The following is a 23364-nucleotide window of genomic DNA, read 5'->3' as shown; positions in this document are numbered from 1 at the left end:
GGGAATCTGAAAAGCACAGAGGGATATATTATTTTTCTTATTATTTATGGAGCGATGATAGCCCTCTCCGTACAAATCCATTCCTCTGGTTAAGGAAACTAAGCATGGAGTGGTGGATTGGCTCAGCATCTTCTCCTCCTACACATTTGGCAGAAGCTCTTCTATCCACTGAGAGAGGGAAGACCCAGGTGTTCCTTTGGCTTGAAGGAAAATGGGCTAAAAATGTCCTAACTTGGAATTTCTGGGCTCCGGGGAGCCGTGTGAGAAACTACTCCTAGATTCTTATCAAGGTGTGGTGGAGGGACGAACTCAGCGCTGGCATTTAGCATTCATTCCCAGGCACGGACTGGGCTCTTCCGCGTGCCGCGCACTTCTCAGCACAGTGAGGATGCGGTAGTGAAGAACACCAGGCCCTGCCTCCCAGAACCTGAGCCAGACCTTCCTCCGCTGAGAAGAAAACGTGAGAGCCCGCGGGTCTTTCATCCCAGCTCTGCCCACGTGGTGCCACGTGGCCAGGCCCGGGTGCCAGCTCTGGGCCCAGGATTGCTCCTGTCCCGGCCCCTGGTAGAGCCAACCAGACCCTTTCCCCACCTACGCCCCAGCCAGGATGGTGTCTCACTCTGATAACAGAGCTGCTGCTTGGCTTCTGGCCCCGAATTCCTGTCCGGGCATCTTTCTAAATCCCCAGTCATCCTCCTTGAGGCCCTACTCCAGAGGACCCAAACTTGCAGCTGGGCTCAGGCCCTCCTTACTCACCTTTTTAGGAGACTATTGTCTCCACAATAGCCAGGTGGCCAGGATTTGAATCCTAACTCCAACATTTGCTAGTTCCACGATCCCGGGCAAGTTACTCAACTGCACTAAGCTTTAGTTTCTCCATCTGTGAAATGGAGATTCAACAGAAAAAAATAATAATAATGCATGCCATTTAGCACAGGGACTGACATATAGTAAGTATTCAATAAATGTGAGCTATTTTTCCCTCTTAGGATTAACTCCTCTATGCTGGAGTCCAGGCTATCCCCAAACTCTGCCTGCGAGTCAGAATTCCCACAGCTCCATTGCTGCCGCCTGTCGCTAGGTCCCTGGGCAGTGTTGACCAAACCGAAGCAGGGAGACCACCCTCCGACAGCTCCTTGGTCAGCTTCCCTGACCCTGCACCAACCCATGGCTGATCCTTGGCATCATTAGTGCTGGTGGGACAAGTCCCAGTTTGTCCCAAGCTCATGGACCTTTTTTCCTGCCAATACCTAGAAGCATCAGGCCCCTTATTCCTTCAGAACCCAAGGGCAGGTTTCTTCACCTGAAGTCTCTGAGTGAGATTTTAGGAATCTGTGAACCCTCTAATGTGCAAAAGTTTGTTTTTCTATAGAAACAGTCCTTAGTTTTCACAAGCTTCTCCAATGGGTCTGTGATCCCAAATGTTAAGAACTGTTGTTTCTAGCGTGGGCCTGCGAAACAAAGGATCGAGTTTCCATTCCCAGTCAGGGCGCATGCCTAGGTTGCAGGCCAGTTCCCGGGAGGGGACGCACCTATACATTGATATTTCTCTCCCTCTCTCCTTCCCTTCCCCTCTAAGATAAATAAATAAAATAAAATAAAATAAAAAACATTGTTCCTGGGGAATTCTGGAGCCTAGAACCCCCTGGGACGGGGAGCCCTTCATCTTCTGGCCCACTGAGGACCCAGTCCCTCACTGTCCCCAGTATCCGTGGTATCCACAGCTCCCTGCCACCTGCCAGCTTCTCTGTAGAAGCAGGACCCAGTCAGCGGGCCCCCTAAACCTGCCTGAGCTGCTGCCAGTCCATTNAGATAAATAAATAAAATAAAATAAAATAAAAAACATTGTTCCTGGGGAATTCTGGAGCCTAGAACCCCCTGGGACGGGGAGCCCTTCATCTTCTGGCCCACTGAGGACCCAGTCCCTCACTGTCCCCAGTATCCGTGGTACCCACAGCTCCCTGCCACCCGCCAGCTTCTCTGTAGAAGCAGGACCCAGTCAGCGGGCCCCCTAAACCTGCCTGAGCTGCTGCCAGTCCATTCTCCGATCCCTTGACCCTTCTACTCAGAGGAGAGGGGTCCTCTCCATTAGCCTCCTCCAGGCTGGAAGCGGCTCCCTTCCCCCACTCCCTTCTCTTCGCCAGGACAAGCGCTGACCTGGGTTTCAGAGAATGAGAATTTCGGAGTGCCTCATTTACAAATATTGATCATCCCACTTAATCCTTGAAATAGCTCATTTTACAGAGGTCAGGACTAAGGCTCGGAGGGGTGAAGGGACTATGTATTATCATTTTTATTATGATTAGGATCGATTATTACTTTAGCTGTCATTTATTTTGTGGTTGTTATGAATAAATAATATGCTAAGAATGTTTTCATATTTTAGTCAGCACAAGAGTCACATGGAATCCTGATTTTACCCGTGAAGAAATGGAAGCTCAGAGAGCTGGGGTAGCTAGCTTGAGGTCACCCAGGCAGTAAGTGCCGAAGCAGGGACTGAGAAAGCAGGTCATTCTGACTTTACAACCCACTGTCTCCCTACTTTAAGGGTGGGTGTAGGGGCCAGACACCTCCAAATGTTTCCAGTTGGCACTGCTGTACTCGTGGAGAAAATTCCTATTGGAATGAAACATTCTTGGGCTTCCCATTTCTGAGCTAAAACTGGGAAGTCCATAAAGAAGAAGTTATCCCTAGGGCCCCACAGCCCAGGCCGCACCCAGGAATTCTGCGTGCCTAGCTCAAGGAGGCACCCAGGGCCCTTTTCCCAGAAAAAGCCTTTTCCTACCCTTCCACCCACTGGGGCTGCTCTATTTCCAGGTCATGACCACTTCCTGTCTTGGCTATTATAAGAAGTTACCAGCCCGGCCCAGCTGACTCCCCAGATATGACAGCCACACTGGAAAAACCTGGGTATTAGACCAAGGTCTGGGCCAAACAAAGGCCCCCTGGGAGTCAGCTTTTCCCTGAAAGGATGACAAAGAGGAATCTGACTGGCAGTGTGTGCTTCCCCATGGCTCTGGGTGTTTCCAAGCCAGTGAGACCCGCAGTGCTTGGACCTGACCTGGAAGCCACGAGGTCTGAGGGAGGAGGAGAGGGCGAGCCCACCCCTGCTTGACTCTAACTAGGACCCCTGGCAGGAGACACCCCCACTTCCCTGACACCGTGCCTCCTCCCCACCCTCTTGCTCCATTCTCCTTGCCTTAGGGCCTTAGACACCTGCGACTACCTCTGGGCACTTATTCACAGCTGCCATTCATGTCTTCCTGGACTGTGTCTTTGGTTCTTCCCAAAGGACCCTCATGCCTATCACCTAAATAGGGGAATTTGTACGAGGTAAAACCTTCGGACTGGGACCATCCTAGTTAATGGATGCCCTGTTTCCCTGGACTTTTCCTCTGCCCAGGCCACAAGACAAAATTGTTTCCTACTGCTTCAGAATTCTACTGGGCAATCTCCTGAGTAAGATTGAACCTACACGCCAGGCACTGTGCTCAATGCTTCATTCGTAGTGCCTTGGAAAATCTTCACAACCTCCTTAAAAGGGGTACTGTTTTTATCCTCATCTTACAGATGAGGACACTGCTACAGAGAGGGAGAGTCCCTTGCCCAAGGTCACTCACTGGTAAGTTGTAGTCCTCAGTTCCAAACCCTGGCATTTTCCATACCCAAGAGCCTTCAATGCCTACCCTGCAAAAAGGTGATTAATGATGGATATTCTGGACATTGTGGCAAGTAACCATGGGTACCCTTTGAGGTAAGTGGACTAAACTTTAAAAGTCTTTTAAAAACGAATGGTAGCATGCTGAAAGGCGGGAGAGACACACACAATAGAATTGCAAAGGCACATGAAATTAGCTATGTGGGTAAGACATAAATCCCAGGCCTATTAATCTGTGACAAATTTTAATTGTATTTTTTATCAAGCTAGGGGAAAAAGTAAAAAAATACGACAGTGATTATGTAGCAAGACCCAACAAGTGCAAACCCTCAGAAAAGATTAGTGTTATAACATGTCCACCTGGGCTGCAAACCATATCACCCAAGTGACTCACTGCCTCCCGTCTCCCTGTCTCCCCTCAAACACTCCCTTCCTGCTCCATCTCTCCCTGCAGCAACCCACAAGATTCGTCTCAACCAGCTGCCCCAGACGCCACAAAGAAAAACACTAAACGTGCGGGATCACCAGGGAGTCGCTCCGGTCCACCTTCCCAGCAGGGGCCCGCAGCAGCGCCCTCCACTTCCTTTGAGGTCAGTTTTTAAACCCCTGCTCCCCGGAAGGGTCTCTGACTCGCATCCCAACTCTGGTCCCTTCCTTACTCCAAGTCACCTTGGGACTTCTGCTCCAATTTTGTTACCTGCTGGTCTGATTTTCTTTCTAACCTGCTGGCAGGTCTATACCAAAGGGACCCCAGCGCTTTGCCCTCTTTTTCCATGTGCGTGCCTGTGACCAGGATGGTTGGTGACCAGAGTGACACACAACAGCCAAATAAAGACAAGGTTTGAGGACAGGGGAGATGAAGAAATCAGACCTCTTAGAGCTAGAAGGGACTTTCAGAGCATCCTTGACTCTTTTACTTTAAAAAGAGACTGAAGCCTGGAGTAAGAAAGCAACTTGGTAGGTGACAAACTGCACGCGTGGGGCTGAGGGGCCGGGAAGAGCCAGCATAAGCAGGGGCTCTGCAGCCGGGACTTGGGGAAACAGGCGTGGGCAGTGCGAGGGCGTGGGTCTGGTTCCTGAAGCTTCTGCCCATTCACTGTGAGAGCTACTTAGTCTCCACCGGCCTCAGTTTCCTCCTTTGTAGATTGCAGACTGTCATACCTGCCCCGCAGGGGAGTCGCTGGGGAGGGTGACCGGAGGATGCACTGAAAGCTACTGGAAGAGCATTAGCACAGGGTGAGGATGCCGTAGAGGCAGTAATGCCCATAATGATGAGCAGTATTTCTCCATTTGTTTCCCGGGTGTTTCTATTATTTGAGGGTTCTCCCCCTGCCCCACAAAAAACAGTTGTTTCATTTTCCTTCTTCCTCTAGGGTTGTTCCCTCTGCCTAGAAAAACCCTTCTCCCCTCCAGAGCTAATATTTATTGAGTCCTTACTACATGATACAGGCACTGTTTTAAGTGTTTTATAGGTATTAAGTCATTTGTAATAACCCACTGGGGTCAGGGCTGCTATTTTCCCGATTTTATAGATCAGGAAATTGATCGAAGAGGTCGAGCAACTTGCCCGAGGTTGACACCGCTCCTGGGTGGAGGCCCATCCTGGCCCCGAGATGCTCTCTGAACCCGCTGTCCACTGCCTTAGTGTGTCAAAATCACCCCCATGGCTTCAACGCCAGCTCTTCCTCCTCCAAAGAGCCTTCTCCAATCTCCTAAATGGAAATAATCTTCCTTCCCCCTTTAAAATCCCCCCACTTCTTTGTTAGTCTCTATGTGACAGTCTTTGCCTTCTACTTGATATCTTTATACTTGTGCACAGTACATGTCTTAGCTTACCTCCCTGTCCTGATATTCCATGAGGGTAAGGTCTTATTTGATTTTATATGCTCCAAAAACCTGGCAACATGCCTTTATAAGAAATTAGACCACCATTATAAGAAATTAGACCCTGGCCAAATATCACAAAGACTCAGTTCTAAAGCCAACCAAAAACTGGCCGCACCAGCAATGTATCAAGTACGTGATTGTGAAACTAACTTCCACGCACAAGGGCTCGCTCCACATTACAACTGGTAACCACACTTTTGAACGCTAGATCTTTGACCTCTGGCTCCTCCTTCACATGCACAGCACAGAGGGGCTGAGCTGAGAGCTGAAGCGTGAGTGGGAATGGCATGGGAGAAAGGGTAGGGCCCAGGAGACCTTTGTCTGGAATCTCCTTTGCAGCCCGGGGCAGAGATGTTGGGAGAGCCCTGAGACCGGCTCTGAGGGATGAGCTGTTGTAATTCCTCAGATGCCGAGACCAAGTTCACACGCCATAAAGACAATTGAGACAAGGACATCATCGACTCCCTGTCTCTACACTGATGATGGCCCCTGGTCACAAAATACCATGTCTGTCTCTAATAGCTCCACAGAAGATTTATGAAAATGCAAAATGACTAAGACTTTCTAGAAAGTGCACATCCTGTCTTGGGTATGGCCAAGCATTTGTGAGGTGGGAATCATCTTCGCTGGACACTGGGCTGTCATAAGAAAAGTTAAACTAGTGGGACAGTGGGTGTGTGAGCGCTGACTCTGCTGAAGATTCACATCTCCGAGGAACCCACACGCCTGAGGGAGGAAGCCCAGGGGAGGCCGTCGGGACCTGATAAATGAACAGAGGAGCAGAAGTGACCACAGGGATGCAGTGAGCCTGTGACCCCCGGGATCCAGCAGGGGTGGGGAGGGCGCGCACCCCAGGCAGATCCTGTGGAGTCTGGGGCAAGATCCAAAGGAACTCGAGAGGCACCTTATTCAGCTAAAAGTGGGGCCACAGAAGAAGTCAAACTAAAAGGTGGAGCTTCCTCTCTACACCTGAAGTGTGGCCCAAGGAATTGCTGGGTGAGAGGTGGAAATGAAGAGAGCGCTGGGAGGAGAAGACAGACTATCTCAGAGCCCGTGGCAGTCCGGAAGGAAGGCTGGCCGCACCACATGCAACGTCCAGACCCTCAGGGGAAAGATAAACAGGTTCCCACAAAGGCTCTGACACAGCGGTTCTTAACCCTTTTTGGGTCCTTGACCCCTTTGGAAATATGGTGAAAATTCTCTCCTTGGAAAAAGAGCACACATGTTCCCACAGGGGTGTTTATGGTGAAGAAACCATTCCTATTGCAGCTGAACTGCGAACAGCGGCACAAGGAAACAGGTGGGGAGGGGGAAAGAGGCTGATGGGGCTGAGGAAAGAGAGTTCTGTCGGGTTCCCACCCATCATGGATGGAAGGAAGGGTAGCCAACAGCAAATTGTGAACAAAAGTTGTGGCATGGGGCTGTGAGAACAGGCCAAGAAGGCTCAAGTCCAAAATGAGGTGGAATTTTTTTCCTGTTAAAATTAATGAACATAGGCTGTAGACTCAAGTCTACATAGACTCAAGTCCAGAGCACCAAGAACAACGGGAAAAGCTAGCAGTCTGACATTTGCAGATCTCCCCAGCCTCTGGGCTGATCTCAGCTCTGTCTTTTCTGTTGAGAAATTAATTTCCAGACTCTAGCACATGATACTATATTGCTAAGAAGGAACTGTGCCCCAAGACTGAACAAGTTAGATAGCAACTGACCATGTTAAAAGATTCAAGAATCTTGGCCTGGAACAAGCACCTGCTGGGAGGAGCTCAGCTGAGAAAAGAGAAAACTCCTCCTTCGGTCGTGGGAAACGGTCTTAGATCTTTTGCTCTGTCACTCTGGAAGACAAACTGAGGATCAGTGGATGAAAATCTCAGGGATGTAAATGGCAGATTCCTATTAGGAAGAATAACAAGTAGAGTTTTTCTCAAGTGGGGTGGACTGCCTCGGGAGTCTCAGGTCCCAGTAGGTATTCATGTGAACACTGGCCAATCAGGTTAGAGGGCTCCGATGGGAAAGCGGGGTCAAAAGGTCTCTTCTGACCCTGAAAGCCTATGGTTCTGTGGCTCTACAGGACAAAGGGAGAAAAGAATGAGTACTTTCCGAGGCGACCTTCAAAGTGTTTAACTTCGCTGCTGTACCTCTGAGTTGGTGCACATCACTCCAGAGTGTGATCCCCTACTCATCCCCCCACCCTCTGCCTTTCTTCCCTTCTCCTTGTCCCTGTTCCCCTCTTCAGTTCTTTTTCTCACTCTTCTTTTATTCTTCTTTATTTCTTTTTACTCAAATCCTAAAAGTTGGTGAAATAGAAGGCACTTTTGTGTCTCCTGTCTAGAATCCTTCTCTCTGGGTTCTTGTCTATTATATCTCACCCAAGTTTGCCACACCTCTTCCATGAAGCCCTCCCTGACCACTTCTCCTCTGAGCCCCTACTGCTCTGACCCCACACCTCTCCCTTAACCCTTAGACTCATAGGATCTGGTGTTCTTCCTTCTTTTTTGAATCATAACATAGTTTCATTTCTCACATGTAGATCATTTTTCTTCCAGTAGAATATAAACTCATGGAGTGAAAGATTTTTTTAAAGATTTTATTTATTTTTAGAGAGAGGAGAAGGAAAGGAGAAAGAGAGAGAGAGAAACATCAATGTGGTTGCCTCTCACGTGCCCCCTACTCGGGACCTGGCCCACAACCCAGGCATATGCCCTGACTGGGAATCGAACCAACAACTCTTTGGTTGGCAGGCCCGTGCTCAGTTCACTGAGCTACACCAGCCAAGGCTGAGTGAAAAGTTTTTTAAAAATCTCCTAAAGCATCTACTACTGTGCACTTCACAATTATTCTGAATGAAAGCTAGATTCTACCGCCAAAGATTCTATATATATAGGGATAAAAATAAAACAACTGGACTAAAGCTGGATATTGCAAGACGTAGTTCAGCTCCAAGTGATCGGAATTGGAGAGCTGGAAGGGACATTAAATCACCTCCCTCACTTTGCACCCCATGCACTGGAGCTGAGAATTTATGTGACCTGGGAGCAGAACTGGACTAGAGCCAGGTCTCTATGTTTCTAGAACAGGTGCTCTCTTTGATCTCTCAGTGCAAAGCTGTGATGAGGAGTACTGAAGCAAGCTAATAGTTGTGAGTCTTCAAAAGTGAGTAAAACCTCTACTTGCCTGCAGGCATAGAGATGGACTATGTGACTTCTGAGTTTCTGAGACAGGTTGTGTAATCACACACCTGGGCATCTTATTAAAAGCATGCTTTTGCAATTGTGCCATCTAGTGGTGTGAGGCAGATATTGCATCATTAGCCATCTCCACTAACACATTGACCTCAAGAAAGAGCTTTTAGAGAATGCCAAACAGATGATGGGCTATGCTAGTGCTGTTCTCAGGTAATTACACTTGTTTTGAGCAGCAGAAAGATAAGTAGAGGCCCTAGCTGGGTATCTCAGTTGGTTGTGGGTTTGATTCCTGGTCAGGGCACACACAAAAATCAACCAACGACCCCGACTGGTATGGCTCAGTGGATTGAGCGCCAGCCTGAGAACTGAAAGGTCACAGGTTCAATTCCCAGTCAGGGCACACGCTTGGGCTGTGGGCCAGGTCCCCAGGTAGGGGCATGTGAAAGGCAACTGATCAATACAGCTCTAGCACACCAATGTTCCTCTCCCTCTCTTTCTCCCTCCCTTCCCCTCTCTAAAAGTAAATAAATCAAATCTTAAAAAAAACAAAACAAAACAGAAGAATAGCCCTGGTTGGTGTGGCTCAGTGGAACCAGTGCCAGCCTATGAACCAAAGGGTCACCAGTTCGATTCCCAGTCAGGGCACATGTCCGGGTTGCAGGCCAGGTTCCCCAGTTGGAGAATGCAAGAGGCAACCGATTAATGTATCTCTCTCTTACACATTGATGTTCCTCTTCCTCTCTTCCCCTCTCTCTAAAAAGTAAATAAAATCTTAAAATAAAAAAGAATCAGCCAACAAGTGCATAAATAAGTGGAACAATGAATCGATGTTTCTCTCTTTCTCTTTCTCTCTCTCTCACACACACAGACACACACAAACAACTCAATTAATTATTTTAAAAAACAACTCAGAGATGGGTTGGGATCAGGGAACACGGCCCAGCCTTGCCAGAGCTGTTTATTTACAGGGAGGACTATGGGCCCATGAGGTCCTTGGGCTGTGGAGCAGAGGTAAGTCCCGAACTCCCGCTCCGGCTCAGTCACTCAGGGCCTCTCTCTAACTCACCCTGGGCGGCCTAGGTCCAAGGGCCATGCACCTGAAAGAAAATGCTAGATGGAAAGGGCATCTCTCCCTCCATGCCCAGCCCCCCATCACAGAATCCACATCCCTATCAGGTGGCACCAAGTCCAAGGGGGCACAGGGAAGGGAGTGAGGAAGAACAGGGTCAAGAGCACAGGCCAGGAATACTCTCTTCCACTGGGATCTGGCTTTCTCATCCACCGGAACCTGGACAAGAGGCTGCAGGCCTCAGGAAGAGAATGGTCTGGCCTCGAGAGACCCTGGGAGAGGCAGGAGGAAGTGACTGATGGGAGTCGGGATAAGGTGCAAAGACCAGGGAGGGCAGGAGGCCAGACAGGAAGGGAATGAGGGGAGGAGATGGGCAAAGAAAGGGGAGAGGAAATGGTGAGAGGGGCAGGCTGCGCTCCAGTCATCATCCTCTGTGGTTTCCTCTTCAGGCGCAGGCCTGGGACAGAAGAGCTCTGGGGCACGTGGTATTATTCCAAGCCCCTCTGTGGCCCCAGAAGGGACCAGCTTGGGGAGGCTGTACTCACCCTGGAGGGGCCTCTTTCACCCAGACATGATGTGCTTGACAAAGGCTGGGAAAGAAGACAAAGACCAGCCATTGCATGTGGCCCCTCTCAGCTCTATACCGTCCTCTTGGCCCCTTAGACTTCCTCCCCCTTTCCTATACTGCCTGACTTCAAACCTTTCCACTGCCCCTTCTGCAGTCTGAGATTCTATCTCTTATTCGGAGGCTGATGGGAGGAGGTGAGAGAGGAAAGAGACCTCACCTGTGCTCTGTGTCCACTCTGTGCTGATACCTGACATAGATCAAATGAGATACATTGCCTCTACTAATCCCCACAACCTTGAAAAGGGTGCCTACATCACCCCATTTCTCAGATGAGAAAATTGAGGCTCAGAGAAGGTAAGTGACTTAATCAAGGTCACACAGTTCATATATCACGGAGTGATCTCCAAATTCCATGCTCCTCCCATTATACCAGAATGAAAAAGAACAACACCAAAGCCCATCTGGTGCTCATGTCCTCTAGCTCCTGGATCTGTTCTACCTGGGAGACCTGCCTGGCCCACACTGCCTGCTCTCCCATCCCTGGGTATCCATGGAAGCGAGGCGTGACCTCATACCTTCGTAATTGATGCAGCCATTGGCATCCTCTTGCCCAGCTAACAGCTGTTCCACTTCCGCCTCAGTCATCTTCTCTCCTGGGGTGCAGGGTCAGTGGGCTTTTAATTGCAGATGGCAAAGGAGGGACAGGAAAAACCCAAACACCCCCTCAAGTCTAAAGGCCCAGGACTCCCTGATCTGGTAAGTGGTCACACCAGGCCTCCCCTAAAGGCACCGGAGAGTGGAGCCAAGGGTCTTGAGGCCCTTCCCAGTCCCCGGAGCCTCTCCCTCTGCCCTGCAGCTAACACTAGGTGGGCAGACCAGGGCTCCAGTGCCCAAGGCAAAGACAAGGAACGCTGGGACCCACCCCTCAGGCCTTAGCAGTCACCATGCTCTGCCAGCCTGCTGCCCCCTCCCCCAAACCCAGCTGGGGCAGGCTGTTCCTCTGCAGCCCAGGGAGACAGGGCTGGATCAGGACATGATCCTCAGGGTGCAGGGACTCCCACAACCTACTGCCCCACTGGTGTACCCAGGGTGGCAAGGACATGGCGAAGCTCAGCGCCCATGACCGTGCCGTTGCTCTCCTTGTCGAAAACACGCAGCCCCTCCACGAAGTCCTCGTAGGTGCCCTGCTCCTTGTTGCGGGAGATGTGCTGCAGGATGGGCAGGAACGTCTCAAAGTCCAGCATCTTGGCATTCATCTCTTGCGGTGGCGTGGGGAAGGAAAGGGAAGGGACACAAGTAGAGTCACAAGGGGAGCAGAGGGCCAGAAGGGGTCCTCACCCCAGCTCTGCTGGGCTAGGACCCGTCCCTGCCATCACCCAGGGCTTAGCTGCAGCCACTTCGGGGTGCAGCACCCAGTCAGTGATGCTGGGCAGCACAGAGCCCACAGGCGCAAGGCAGGGGGCTGGCTCAGGGCACTCTCCTCAGGGACAGACTCCGGCAGAGGTGAAAAGGAGCTGTGACTCCTCCCAGACCTGAGCTCTAGGAAGCAGCTGAGAGTGACAGCAGCAGAACGTGCAGGGCCCAAAGGACGCAGGGCCCAGTCTGCACGTCCACAACTTAGGCTTTGGACATGTGACAGACATACAGTCATGGAGGTAAACTGATAGGATTGCAAAAAAATTTTTTTTTGCTTAACTCTCCATTTGGGTCTCATTGCTAGACCACACTGCCTGGAACTACTCTGAATCAATAATTTTTATACGCTCTGGCCTTCGAACCAAAGGCTCATGGTTCGATTCCCAGTCAGGGCACATGCCTGGGTTTGCAGGCCAGTTCCCAGCAGGGGACGCACAAGAGGCAACCACACATTGATGTTTCTCTCCCTCTCTCCTTCCCTTCCCCTCTAAGGATAAATTTTTAAAAATTTAAATAATAATAATAATTTTTATACGTTTGCATATATTTTGTGACAAGCACACTTCTCCCACACTACAGTGTGTTAACAGCTTCAATTTAATAGATGTAAACCATTGTAAAATACCACAAATTCTGGCATTTCTCTCTTTTGTAACAAGCCAGAACCACGCCCCCAAGTGGAAGTGCCCTGATAACTGCTGCCTCTAAGAAGCCCCGCTGACGCTGACGAGGGCAAGCTGCTGGCCTCTGGCACTTTCCTGCCCCATCCTTCCTGCTGCACTGTTGTCATCTGCAGCAAGAGGACTAGGGGACAGGGACCAATATGGGTCCCAGGAGGCCTCCAGAGATGGTTTGCCCAGGTCTGCCTGGCCCCACCTAGTGTGTACGCCTCTGAGAAGAAGGATGTGTGTTAGGGCAGCTGTTACTTTGATGCCTCACGTGACTGGGGACATTCACCAGTGAGACACAACTCCCTGGTGCCACTTTCTAAACCTCATCCACTGAGTGCAAGTGAGTGAAAGAGGAATCATTCTAGAGCTAATCTTGAATCTGCTGTAATTTATATTAAATGAATAATTTGCCATCTTCAGCGCTCTGACCATTATCGGAAACAAGTTATTTGTGATAAAATTCACAAGGGTCACAGGACATCTCGGCGCTTTGGTACTTGAACCAAGAGCTCCTGGGTGGGGAGTGAGGGTGGGTGGTTAGTTATCAGATGCCCATCAAGCCCCCCTGCCCCAGTGTCCCTGGAACCCTTGAGTGTCAGAGGAAGACAGAATGTCACCCCCGCCCTCCAGATGCAAGCCCAGGCCACATTCTTCAAGGTTTAGCTAAGTGCCAGGTGCTTCGGGATAAATTCTCCAAATAAGAGGCAGGTAACCTGGGGGAGGGAAGGCTGGTCATGAAGGGTCAAAGGGGGAGAAGGGAGAGAGCAGCTGACAGGAGGCAGATCTGGGGGAGAGCCCGTGGGGTGGCAGGGGAGGCTGAGCCCTGGGCCTGTGCTGACCTTCCGGCTTGGGCTTGCCCAGGACACGCAGCACCTCAGCGTTGGTGGGGTTCTGGCCCAGGGCCCGCAGCACATCCCCACACTGCCCGTAGGTGATCTTCATCTCTCCTGTCGGAGTCCGGTCAAACAGCGAAAAGGCCTCTTTGAACTCTGCAGAGACAAGACCGTGCAGCTGCAGCCCGTGGGCCAAGTGAAGGGATTGAGGGGGTGGGGGGCTGCTGATCAGCCTCCACCCTGGCCGAGGAGCGGGTCACTGTGTCTTATAAAATATTTCAATATTTCCCTCCCAGTTCCTCCCTGGAACTGTTTTCTGACAACTAAAGAGACCACCCAGCGCCTCTATGACCTATTCCAATGCTGGGCCTGGGACCTCTTCTATCAGTCAACTGTCACATAATTTGAAGATCTCCCCTGCTTCCAGCCCTCCCATTCGCACATCTTTCCCTGGTGTAGGTGAGGATCCTGACTGTTGAAAATGGCAGGGAAGTGAAAATAGCACTGGTTCAGGAGGCAGGGTTCCCGGGTCTTCTCCGGCCTTTGTGGAGTGTGCCAGGTGAGCAGGGCTAGGTCAGTTTTCCTGGGCACCACGAGGAACAACAGCGCCACCCACCGAGCACTCCCAGTTACTTAGGAACGTCAAAGGAGGCGACAGTATGTGGAGGCACTCTGCAAAGTGGTAAGACCTGTTCAAAAGTCAGCTAATTAATATCTGTAATTCCTGTTCCAGGAGCCAGACAAGGTGATATGATGGAAAGAGACCACCTGACTCTGCCACTGACCAGCACGTGGCCTTGGGCAAACTACTAACCTCTGAGTGCCCTCTTTTTCTCCAGGTGGGGATACAAAGTTCACCTGAGTGGGTTGCTGAGTAGAATTACGAAGGATGATTATTACTGTATTTCCTGATTCTCAAGCCAGCTCAGATCTTTAGAGAACTATGGTCCCTGAAGGGACCAGGACAGGTGTTCGAGAGGCAGGGCTTAATTAAGGCACCCCTGGGCCTTACAGAGAGCCCTAATTCCTCACTAATTTGGATGCAAGCAATTCATTACTGTGGGTAATTTGGACTGGAAATGGCACGGAAGTTACCTTATGCTTTCCGAAAAGAAATGGTTTACCAAGCAGATTAACCAAAGAGGAATGTGTCGAGTACTTAGGAGAAAAGCCGTTTTAATCCTCTCCAAGTACTTTAGAAACAATTATTTACTTAGAGGTTATATATGGACTATTTACAAACCATTCCACACATCAAAGCAGGTTTCCCAAAACTTTTTCTTGCAACTCTTTGTCAGCCTTTGGATGACTTTGAAGGATGTGAAACCACAAGTCTTTCACATTCCTGAATAACTAGTTCAAATTCCATTTCCATTGCTTACCAGCTGTGTGACTTTGGGCAAGTAGATATTTAACCTGCATAAAAACTCTTCTATAAACGGCTCCTGTGTCACAGGGCTTATATTATAAATTATATCCAAATTACCTAATTTATGTAAGTTATTTACTTTTACCTAAATAAAATATGTAAAAACTCTTAACACAATGAACAGCACATAGTAAATTCTTAAACGATGCTATTAGTATGATGTTACTGAGTTTAATCCCAATTTTACCACTTAACTATGTGACCTTGGCCAACTCACTTAACTTCAATAAACCTTGGTTTCTTCCTTTGTAATAAGGAAATAACACCAATCTCACGGTTTTGTTAGAAGGGTTTGATTTTTTTTTTAACTTTTGAAACAATTAGCTTGCTTTCTGGCACAAATTCAGTGCTTAATAAATATATATTTGTTAGCTGAATCTAAACTCAGACTTTTTAATCTTCTGGTTCATTCAGAAGAGTGAAGTCAAATTTAATAAAAGAAGACATCTCCTCATAAAAAAAAGATTATAACAATACCTAATAAGAATACAGAATATGTAGCGGAAAGGAATAAGAACAACCTATGAGCCCTGGCTGGTGTGGCTCAGTGGACTGAGTGCCAGCCTGCAAACCGAAGGGTTGCCGGTTGGATTTCCATTCGGGGCACATGCCTGGGCTGAGGCCAGGTTCCCAGTAGGGGGCGCATAAGAGTCATCCACATTGATGTTCCTCTTCCTCTCCTCCTCTAAAAATAAATAAATACAATTTTTAAAAAAACTATTAAGAGAAGAACAACCTATGTTTGAGTGCTTTATTGTGGGCCAGGCTCTGAGCTGATAATTTTGCATGGGTCACCTCATTAATCTTTAGAAAAGTGCTACATGTATTATTATCCTCATTTTAGACCAATGCAGATATGACTTCTGACCAGCTATCAAAGAAACCAAGGAAATGGTGAAGAGGAAGAAGAAGGAAGAGACCTGCTGTCCCTGCTAATGCTCCAGCCTTCTGGGAAACCTGGTACACACCTAAAAACCAAACACTGGAGTTTAGAAAACTTGCTACTAGGAAAAAAACAAAAAACAAAGCCAGTGTGATCTTGTGTGTGAGAGGTGATGCTAACAGACTCAGAAGAAACCTTCTCTCCATAGTCTGTAGTAGTCAGCTGCTTGCTGGAGAAACGGGCAATGATGGCAACCCCTCTCTAGAAGGACACGGAAACCTGGAGAGGGATCTGAGAAGGACGAAGTTCAGAATCTAGTTCTATGAGGAAAAAGACATAAAAGAAATTTGCACCATATCACATGGAGGATACAAGCCTATGAAGAGAGCTGACAACTGTCTTCAAACAGACAGAGGGTATCTGGAGGATGCTGAACACACTCACTGTATTTCTGAGTTGAAAAGAACCTTACTTTGTGAATAAGAAAATCCAGGGTTGAAGAAGTGACTGCTCGAAGTCTCACGGTCACAGTGGCAGAATGTGGGCTAATACCAAAGTCTCCCAATTCCAAACAATGTTCTTTTCAGCATTCAAGAACCATCTTCAGCTTCATCAACAAGCAAATGAAGAGGAAGTTGGGGTAAAATGAAAGCAGCAACAATTAAGATCCAACATAAGAAAGAATGTCTTCAGAGTTGGAGGGGTGAAGGACCAGAATGAGGTAGGCCCCCAGCCCTGACAATCTTCACAGAGAAAGGGGCAACTGGCTGTCCCAGTTGGCTTGACTGATTCCCGTTTGAAAAGTGAAATATATTTATCATGAGTTGCTTTCCTAGTCCTCCTGGGTGCCGAGGTGGTTGTATATCCACAAAAGTATATATTTAACTAAAATGCATGAAAATGAATTTTAATAATTTTGCAACACCCCCCCCCCCAAGTATTGACTGAAAATGAGTGTGCACAGGGCATTGCAAAAAAAGAGTCAGACTCAATTCACTAGTTTCAAAGTGTGTCTGCCAGTCTCCACGCCCCATGTGTGGGTGAACTGGCAACACATTTCTGAAGGCAACTTGGCAGTAACTATTACAATTAGAAATGCATGTATCCTTTGACCCACTGCTAGGAAGGTTCCCAGAGAAAGCAAGCTGATATTTCCCGACTGGAAACAACCTAAATGTTTCTCAGTGTAGGCCTGATTAAATTAAAAGGTACATCTACGTGTGAGACTCTATATAATTGTTGAAAAGAATTGAAAATATAACCGTGTTAGGTATAAAAAATATATAAATATATTAATAAACAACATATTATATATTATCAAATCCAAGTATATACAGTCCGGCACAAATAATGCCCCCCCTTTTAAATGTATTTTATTGATTATGCCATTACAGTTGTCCCATTTCCCTCCCTTCATTCCCCTCCACCTTGCACACCCCTCCCCCACCATCCCCCCCTTTAGTTTATGACCACGTGTCACAAGTTCTTTAGCTTCTACGTTTCCCATACTATTCTTGCCCTCCTTCTATTTTCTACCTACCGTCTATGCTACTTATTCTCTGTACCTTCTCCCCCTTCTCCTCTTCCCACTCCCCTGTTGCTAACCCTCCACGTGTTCATTTATATGGTTCTGCTCCCAATCTAGCTGTCCTATTAGTTTGCTTTTGTTTTAGGGGTGGTTGTTAATAACTGTGAGTTTGCTGTCCTTTCACTGTTAATATTTTTCATCTTCTTTTTCTTAGATAAGTCCCTTTAACATTTTATATAATAAGGGCTTGGTGATGATGAACTCCTTCAACTTGACCTTATCTGAGAAGCACTTTATCTGCTCTTCCATTCTAAATGAAAGCTTTGCAGGATAGAGCAATCTTGGATGTAGGTCTTTGGAGTTCACGAGTTGGAATACTTCTTTCCAGCCCCTTCTTGCCTGTAAGGTCTCTTTTGAGAAATCCGCTGACAGTCTGATGGGAACTCCTTTGTAGGTGACTTATCTGTTCCCTTATCTCTTGCTGCTTCTAGGATTCTCTCCTTCATTTTAATCTTGGCTAATGTAATTATGATGTGCCTCAGTGTTCTTCCTTGGGCCCAAGTTCTTTGGGACTCTCTGAGCTTCCTGGACTTCCTAGAAGTATATTTCCTTTGCCAGATTGGGGAAGTTCTCCTTTATTATTTGTTCAAATAAGTTTTCCACTTGTCGCTCTTCCTCTTCTGGTACCCCTATAATTCAGATGTTGGAATGTTTAAAGATGTCCCGGAGGTTCCTAAGCTTCTCCTCATTTTCTTGAATTCTTGTTTCTTCATTCTTTTCTATTTGGTCATTTTTTTTCTTTCTTCTGGTTCAATCTATTGATTTGAGTCTCAGTTTCCTTTCCATCACTATTGGTTTCCTGTGCATTTTCCTTCATTTCACTTAGTGTAGCCTTCATTTTTTCATCTAATTTGTGACTAAAATCAGCCAGTTCTGTGAGCATCCTGATTGCCAGTGTTTTGAACTGTGCATCTGATAGGTTGGCTATCTCTTGGTCCCTTAGAAGTATTGGCTCTGGGGCTTTGAGCTGTTCTTCTTCTTGAGCCATAATGTTTTGGTCTGTTCGCACTTGTTCCATATGAGGGGCGAAAGCTTAGGTGTTCACCGAGGAATAATGCCCCTTTTTATTACAAAATCTTTTATCACAAAATCATAAGCATGTTATTCTGTAACATAACAATACCATACTCAAGCACATCATATGACATTTTAGGTGAAATATTCAAATTAAAACTATACATTATTACACCCATATGATTACCCTGCCCACCACAATCAAGCAGGTGTTACTTCTGCCAGACCCTGTATGTTAAATAAAGGGTATGGGACTGTGTGTATCACTCGAATTGATTTGTGTAAGCGTTGTGCATACACACATACATACATACATACAGACTGGTATATCACTACATATTTTTCTCAAAGGATACACAGACCTATTAACAGTGGTTGTCTTTGGGAGAGGAGTCAGCATAAAAGGAAAGCAAGGGAAAATAGTTTTATTTTTTCATTATTTACTTTTAATTTGAGTGTAATTTTTTTTACCATGTGCACATATTAGTTTAATTTTATAAATATATTATGTGCTTAAAATCAAGGGGTTGGACCAGATGACCTTTCGAGGTCCCTTCCAACCCCCTTGATTTTATGTCCTGGGGGCATCTGGTGGGGGAGCAGGGATGAGTCGCAATGGCAGGGAGCCCCAGCTGTGGAGTAGATGTGCATTAGGACACATTTCATTCTCAAAACACATGTAGGAGATGGCCCACGAAGCGACCATCAAGTTAGTAGGTAAATGGAGATCTTGAGGCTTGTTTTGAAGCTACACTAAATATCACTTTATGTAAGATTGAGAAAAATAAATGGGCTCATCAAAGACATTGCCGATGGAGCTCACAGGTGGGCCGGGGCATCCCCGAGCCACTATTGGCCCGGCCACGTTAGTGGGCGAGCACCTCGGCAGACTTCGGGAGGAAGAGAGGGGAAGCTGGCAAACCAAAGGAGGGCTTTCCAATAAAGAAACAGAAGTGAGGGGTTCTAAATATGTTGGAAAGTAGACTTTGGAGGTAGAGGAACAAAGAGGCATTTTTACTGTGCAGCGCACCTGTTACGTTCCAGGTGGTCTGGCAGAGTCGTCGAGAACTCAGGTCTGGAGTCAGATGGCCTGAGTTGGAATCTTGGCTCCACCACCAACTGCCTGTGTGAGACTGGGCAAGCCACTCAACTTTCCTGTACCTCAGTTTTATCACCTATAAAATGGGGTAGTAATAGTCCTTACCTCACAGGGTGGTTGCGAGAATTAAATGAGTTAATGCATGCTTAAGTAATAACATGTAGTAGGTAACAGTGAGCAAATAGCAAATCTATGGCAAATATAAGTTTGCTGTTATGATAGTGATGATGATTACTGTTTTGGTGGTGATGATAATTCTTCCCCTTTCTCCACCTCCTCCTCCTCCAGGAGGTGCAAGAGAGAGGGTGTGGTGGGGGAGTTGGGGTTGTTAGTACTCACCCTCAATCTGGTCAGCACTGAAGTCTATCTGTGGGGAGAGAAACACAGAGGAGTGAGACTGCCAAAGGCCTCCGAAGGGACGCAGAAGTGGTTTCCACCACAGTCAGGCCACTGATGAGGACGCAAGGAGACTGTGGGCCAAGGGTAAAACACCAGTCTCCTGATGAACGGGACACGACTCGAAGGCTATAAAATAAATCATGAGGCCTCCATGTCTCTCTCGACAGTCGTCTCTTAACACGAGAGACGACTCCAAGTAAGAGAGGGAAAGAAAGAGAAATGTCTCAGACGAGAGCCTACACTCACTCCCTGTTAGAATTCCTTTGGGTCAAATGTAAATTTCTTGTCCTAGCAGCCATAAACTGACCTCACTTTCACCCCTTCAGTCTCTCTCTGCTCCACACCCTCCCACAAGCCAAACGTCCTCTCCCTTTGGGCACCCCCACTCCTCACTCTTGGCCTCCCTGTCCTATCTCATGTTGACCTCAAGTCACCTCCTCCAGCGGAGCCTTCCCTCACCCCATTCCTTCCCAACCCCCCTTAGCACACACCCGTCTTGGGCACGCTGGGGCAGCAGGAGCAGTTTGGGCGGGCCCTGGATGGTCTGTAACTGCTTTCCACTCATGCCTGGTTGTGCATCCTGACTCCCTGAAGCCAGGGTTCCTGCAGATTACATTTGTAATCGCCCACAGAAATGTCTGGCATCCCCTAAGTACTCAATAAACATTTGTTGAGCAAAGATATAAACTTTGGATTTTCCCTCCAATGCATAATAATTTAAATCTGAGTACAAAAGAGGAAAGTAGGAGGCTCTGGAAATGAATGACAATGACCAAGTACGAGGTATGAGTCATCACTTCTATTTAGGGCCTTGTACGTTACTTCATTGCCCTTATCTCTCACCACCACCTCCCCAAAGTCCCCTCCCTGCTGGTGGTGGCAACCAGTGCTGGAACACCTTCCTCACGGACCGCCATTCCTAAGTCCTAACTCTGAGCTGTGCTGTGCCCACCAGAGGCTGACCTCTGTTAGTTAATGAGGACCCCAGCAGGTGGCTGGAATGAGCTAGGAGAGCAGGAGAGGAGTTACACTGGGTTGGGAAAAGAACTAGCTGTGGCGAGGAATGGACTCTGCCAAGGGTGGGGGGTGGTCAGGAAGTGAAAGGAACCCCCGAAATGGGCTAAACATTGCTTTGCATGAACTCTCTGAGGAAAGGTACAGTTTGCCTTACTTGCAAAGTAAATAAGGCAAACTGCTCTTTTTAAAAAAAAAAAATCTTTTTCATTTATTGACTCTAGAGATAGGGGAAGGGAAGGAGGAAGAGAAACAGGGATCAGTTGATTCTTGCATGTGCCCTGACTATGGACTGAACCCCAAACCCAGGCATGTGCTCTGACCAGGAGGGGACCCCGTGACCTTTGTGTTTTCAGGACAATGCCCAACCAACTAAGCCACACCGGCCAGGGCTATTTTGAGATTCTTTAAGTCCCAGGAGTACATGTGTAAAAAATATCAGTAGAAAAACATAACATCAGAATGTATGGTCAGAGCCACGCATATTGGGGTTAAATTACTTTTGTTCTATCTTTGAGCAAAGAATCTTCTAAGCAAAGAAATTGAGAAGTACAAATAACAGGGAAAATAGCCTTTATGAAAGGCACCTACTTTTTTTCCACTTTAAAGCAACTTCAAAAAAAAAAAAACAGGATTAGAAGATCCAGACCAGGAAGAGAGGACTGAAACGGAGGCAAAGAAAGCAGGTGGGTGAATGGAGGGAGGTGACAGGCGAGGGAAGGCACTCGTCTGATACCACCAAGCGGCTGTAGCCCAGACGCCAGGGACCAGGCCTGGCCATGGGTGCCCCACAGGACTAGTGCAGTAGCAGAATGAATCAGAAATAAAAGCGTCCTGATGGGGAGAGAGTCAGCTTTTCTTGCCAGGCTCTGCTCATAGAGGGAGTGATATTTGACTTGAAATACCTGCAGCTATTTTCAAGATCTCGCACTAAACCTCCATTTCCCCAGAGTGTGTCATAACCAAGCTCAGGGATGGGGCAACTGCCTCCATCTCTTGGCCAAGCCCATTCTGCTTCCCTTCTATCCCCGGAGGCACTGCCATTGATCAACACCAGGGGCCTTGGCATGACCGCAGGGTCTCTGGGGCTGCGGGAGCTGGGGGGAACCTTCAGAAGGCAAGGGAGGGTCATCCAATGAGACCCCAGGGCTTTAGTCTCCTGCCTACTGTCACAGAACCTGGCCCTGAGCTCTTATTTTGCTCTGACTCTTCACCACCCTCAGCCCTGACCTCAGGCTGATATTCCTGGGGGCCCACAATGCCCAGCCTGTTATTAATAGCTCTTCATACCAGTGGCCACTTGACATCTTACATTCTGATGCCAAGGCTTAAAACTGCTTCACTCTCCAGAGGCCTCTGACCTGCTCCTTTCTAGGCCTATTCCCTCCCAGTTCCACTCCTTCCCCAGCTGGGCAGAGAGCTGGAAGGCCTAAAACGACTCAGTCGGCAGGCAGGGCCTACCCCAGCTCCAGAAAGGAGAACCTTCCAGTGTGAGGGGAGCAGGGCAGGGCAGGGCAGGGCAGGGCAGAGAGGGAGCGGGGCAGAGGGGGCAGAGGGAACTAGGCCCAGCAGCCTCCACAGGCTAGAGAAAGAGTCTCAGCTGGGACGGACCAGCGCCTTGCACATGCCAGATAGGAGCCAGGCTGAGGCCACAGAAGGAGGGGCCCACCTGGGTAGGGAAGAAGAGAGGGAACCAGGCTTCTCTCACATTGTCTAGAACCTCTGGGCCTCCCACCCCCACAGACTGCAAGTCTGTGGTCGGGAAGCCGCCCCCAGCACAGGCAGCACTCTCCCTCACCACCAGTGTCACTTACTCCAAGTTCCACCAGCAGTTATCACTATGCGTCTCCTCTCCAGATAGGTCTCGTGCTACACTGAGGAAAAGGTCAGTCTCTTAACAACGTCGGATGGTTGCAGCTCCCTGACATTCCCAACTCTGCTGGGCAAATTAGGGTGACAAAGCAGTGCTTCCTCTGACAGGGCAGAAACCTGTTCTCCAGGGGCAAGGCCAACAACTCGAAATACCCCTCAGCAGCCCCCACACCTGCTCCACTGCCCCACAGGGCTGCAATCTGGGGCTCGGACACCACAGGCTCACCCCAGTCCAGCCTCCGTGAAGTAGATCTCCGAGCTCCAGGTGAATAGGGTCCTGAATGTCATTCCCACCCCTATCCCGGAAGCTGAGACTCACTTACCTTGACACTCTTGGGGTCAAAGGCAGGCTCCTTGGGGGCCTCAGGAGCTGGGGCAGCGGCTGGGGCAGGGGCGGGGGCAGGGGCTGCCTTGGCTGCTTCCTTCTTAGGCTCTGGCTTCTTGGGAGGCATGTTGCCTTGCTGGAGTGTTTGGTGGAGGTGGCACCTAGGAAGAAATCAGGAGATGCAGCGCCTGGGAAACGAGATAGGAGACTGGGCTGCCTCCCTCTCCTTTTATCCTGGGCAGGAGCCCCCACAGAAGGGCTGGGTGAGAGCAAGAGCAGCTGCTACTGACTATAAAAGGAAGAAATACCAGCAGGGGACAGCTGACAACTGTGTATTGTCACCAGGTTTGGGGCTACCAGCCCCCTCCCCCTCTCCCCAATCCTCACACCCCTCACAGCTTCCACCTCTGGGACAGGCTGATCGCTTCCCGCCAATTGGTGGAAGCCCAGAGGGGCC

General features: G+C 48.6%; 1 protein-coding gene across 2 annotated transcripts; it reads right to left on the bottom strand.

Moving 5' to 3' along the window:
- Positions 1–9644: 9644 nt before the first annotated feature.
- On the bottom strand, positions 9645–23152 carry MYL4 (myosin light chain 4). 2 transcript variants are annotated; one of them, XM_037070221.1, is made up of 7 exons: positions 22906–23152; positions 19637–19664; positions 13291–13440; positions 11449–11622; positions 10940–11017; positions 10342–10386; positions 9645–9837 (listed from the first exon to the last, which is right to left on the bottom strand). In XM_037070221.1, the coding sequence occupies exons 1-6, from the start codon at positions 23032–23034 to the stop codon at positions 10358–10360; spliced, it is 588 nt and encodes a 195-aa protein (XP_036926116.1). In that variant the 5' UTR covers positions 23035–23152; the 3' UTR covers positions 9645–9837; positions 10342–10357. The 2 variants fall into 2 exon arrangements, with proteins under 2 accessions (XP_036926116.1, XP_036926115.1); XM_037070220.1 differs by having other exon boundaries at positions 9645–9824; positions 22906–23149.
- Positions 23153–23364: the final 212 nt, after the last annotated feature.

This window comes from Sturnira hondurensis, unplaced genomic scaffold, assembly GCF_014824575.4.
Source record: "Sturnira hondurensis isolate 20B ecotype Veracruz unplaced genomic scaffold, ASM1482457v3 Scaffold0018728, whole genome shotgun sequence".
Classification (NCBI taxonomy): Eukaryota; Metazoa; Chordata; class Mammalia; order Chiroptera; family Phyllostomidae; genus Sturnira; species Sturnira hondurensis.
Note: the sequence above shows the minus strand (reverse complement) of the source record. Positions and strands in the feature narration are given on the sequence as shown.

Bases quoted from the DNA above. Each gene is read 5' to 3' on its own strand.
- MYL4 (XM_037070221.1), bottom strand. From the start codon at position 23,034: ATGCCTCCCAAGAAGCCAGAGCCTAAGAAGGAAGCAGCCAAGGCAGCC. The intron at 19,665-22,905 runs GTAAGTGAGTCT...CTCTCCCCACAG, and splicing joins TTGACCCCAAGAGTGTCAAG to ATAGACTTCAGTGCTGACCA. The intron at 11,623-13,290 runs GTCAGCACAGGC...CGCCACCGCAAG, and splicing joins GGGCAAGCCCAAGCCGGAAG to AGATGAATGCCAAGATGCTG.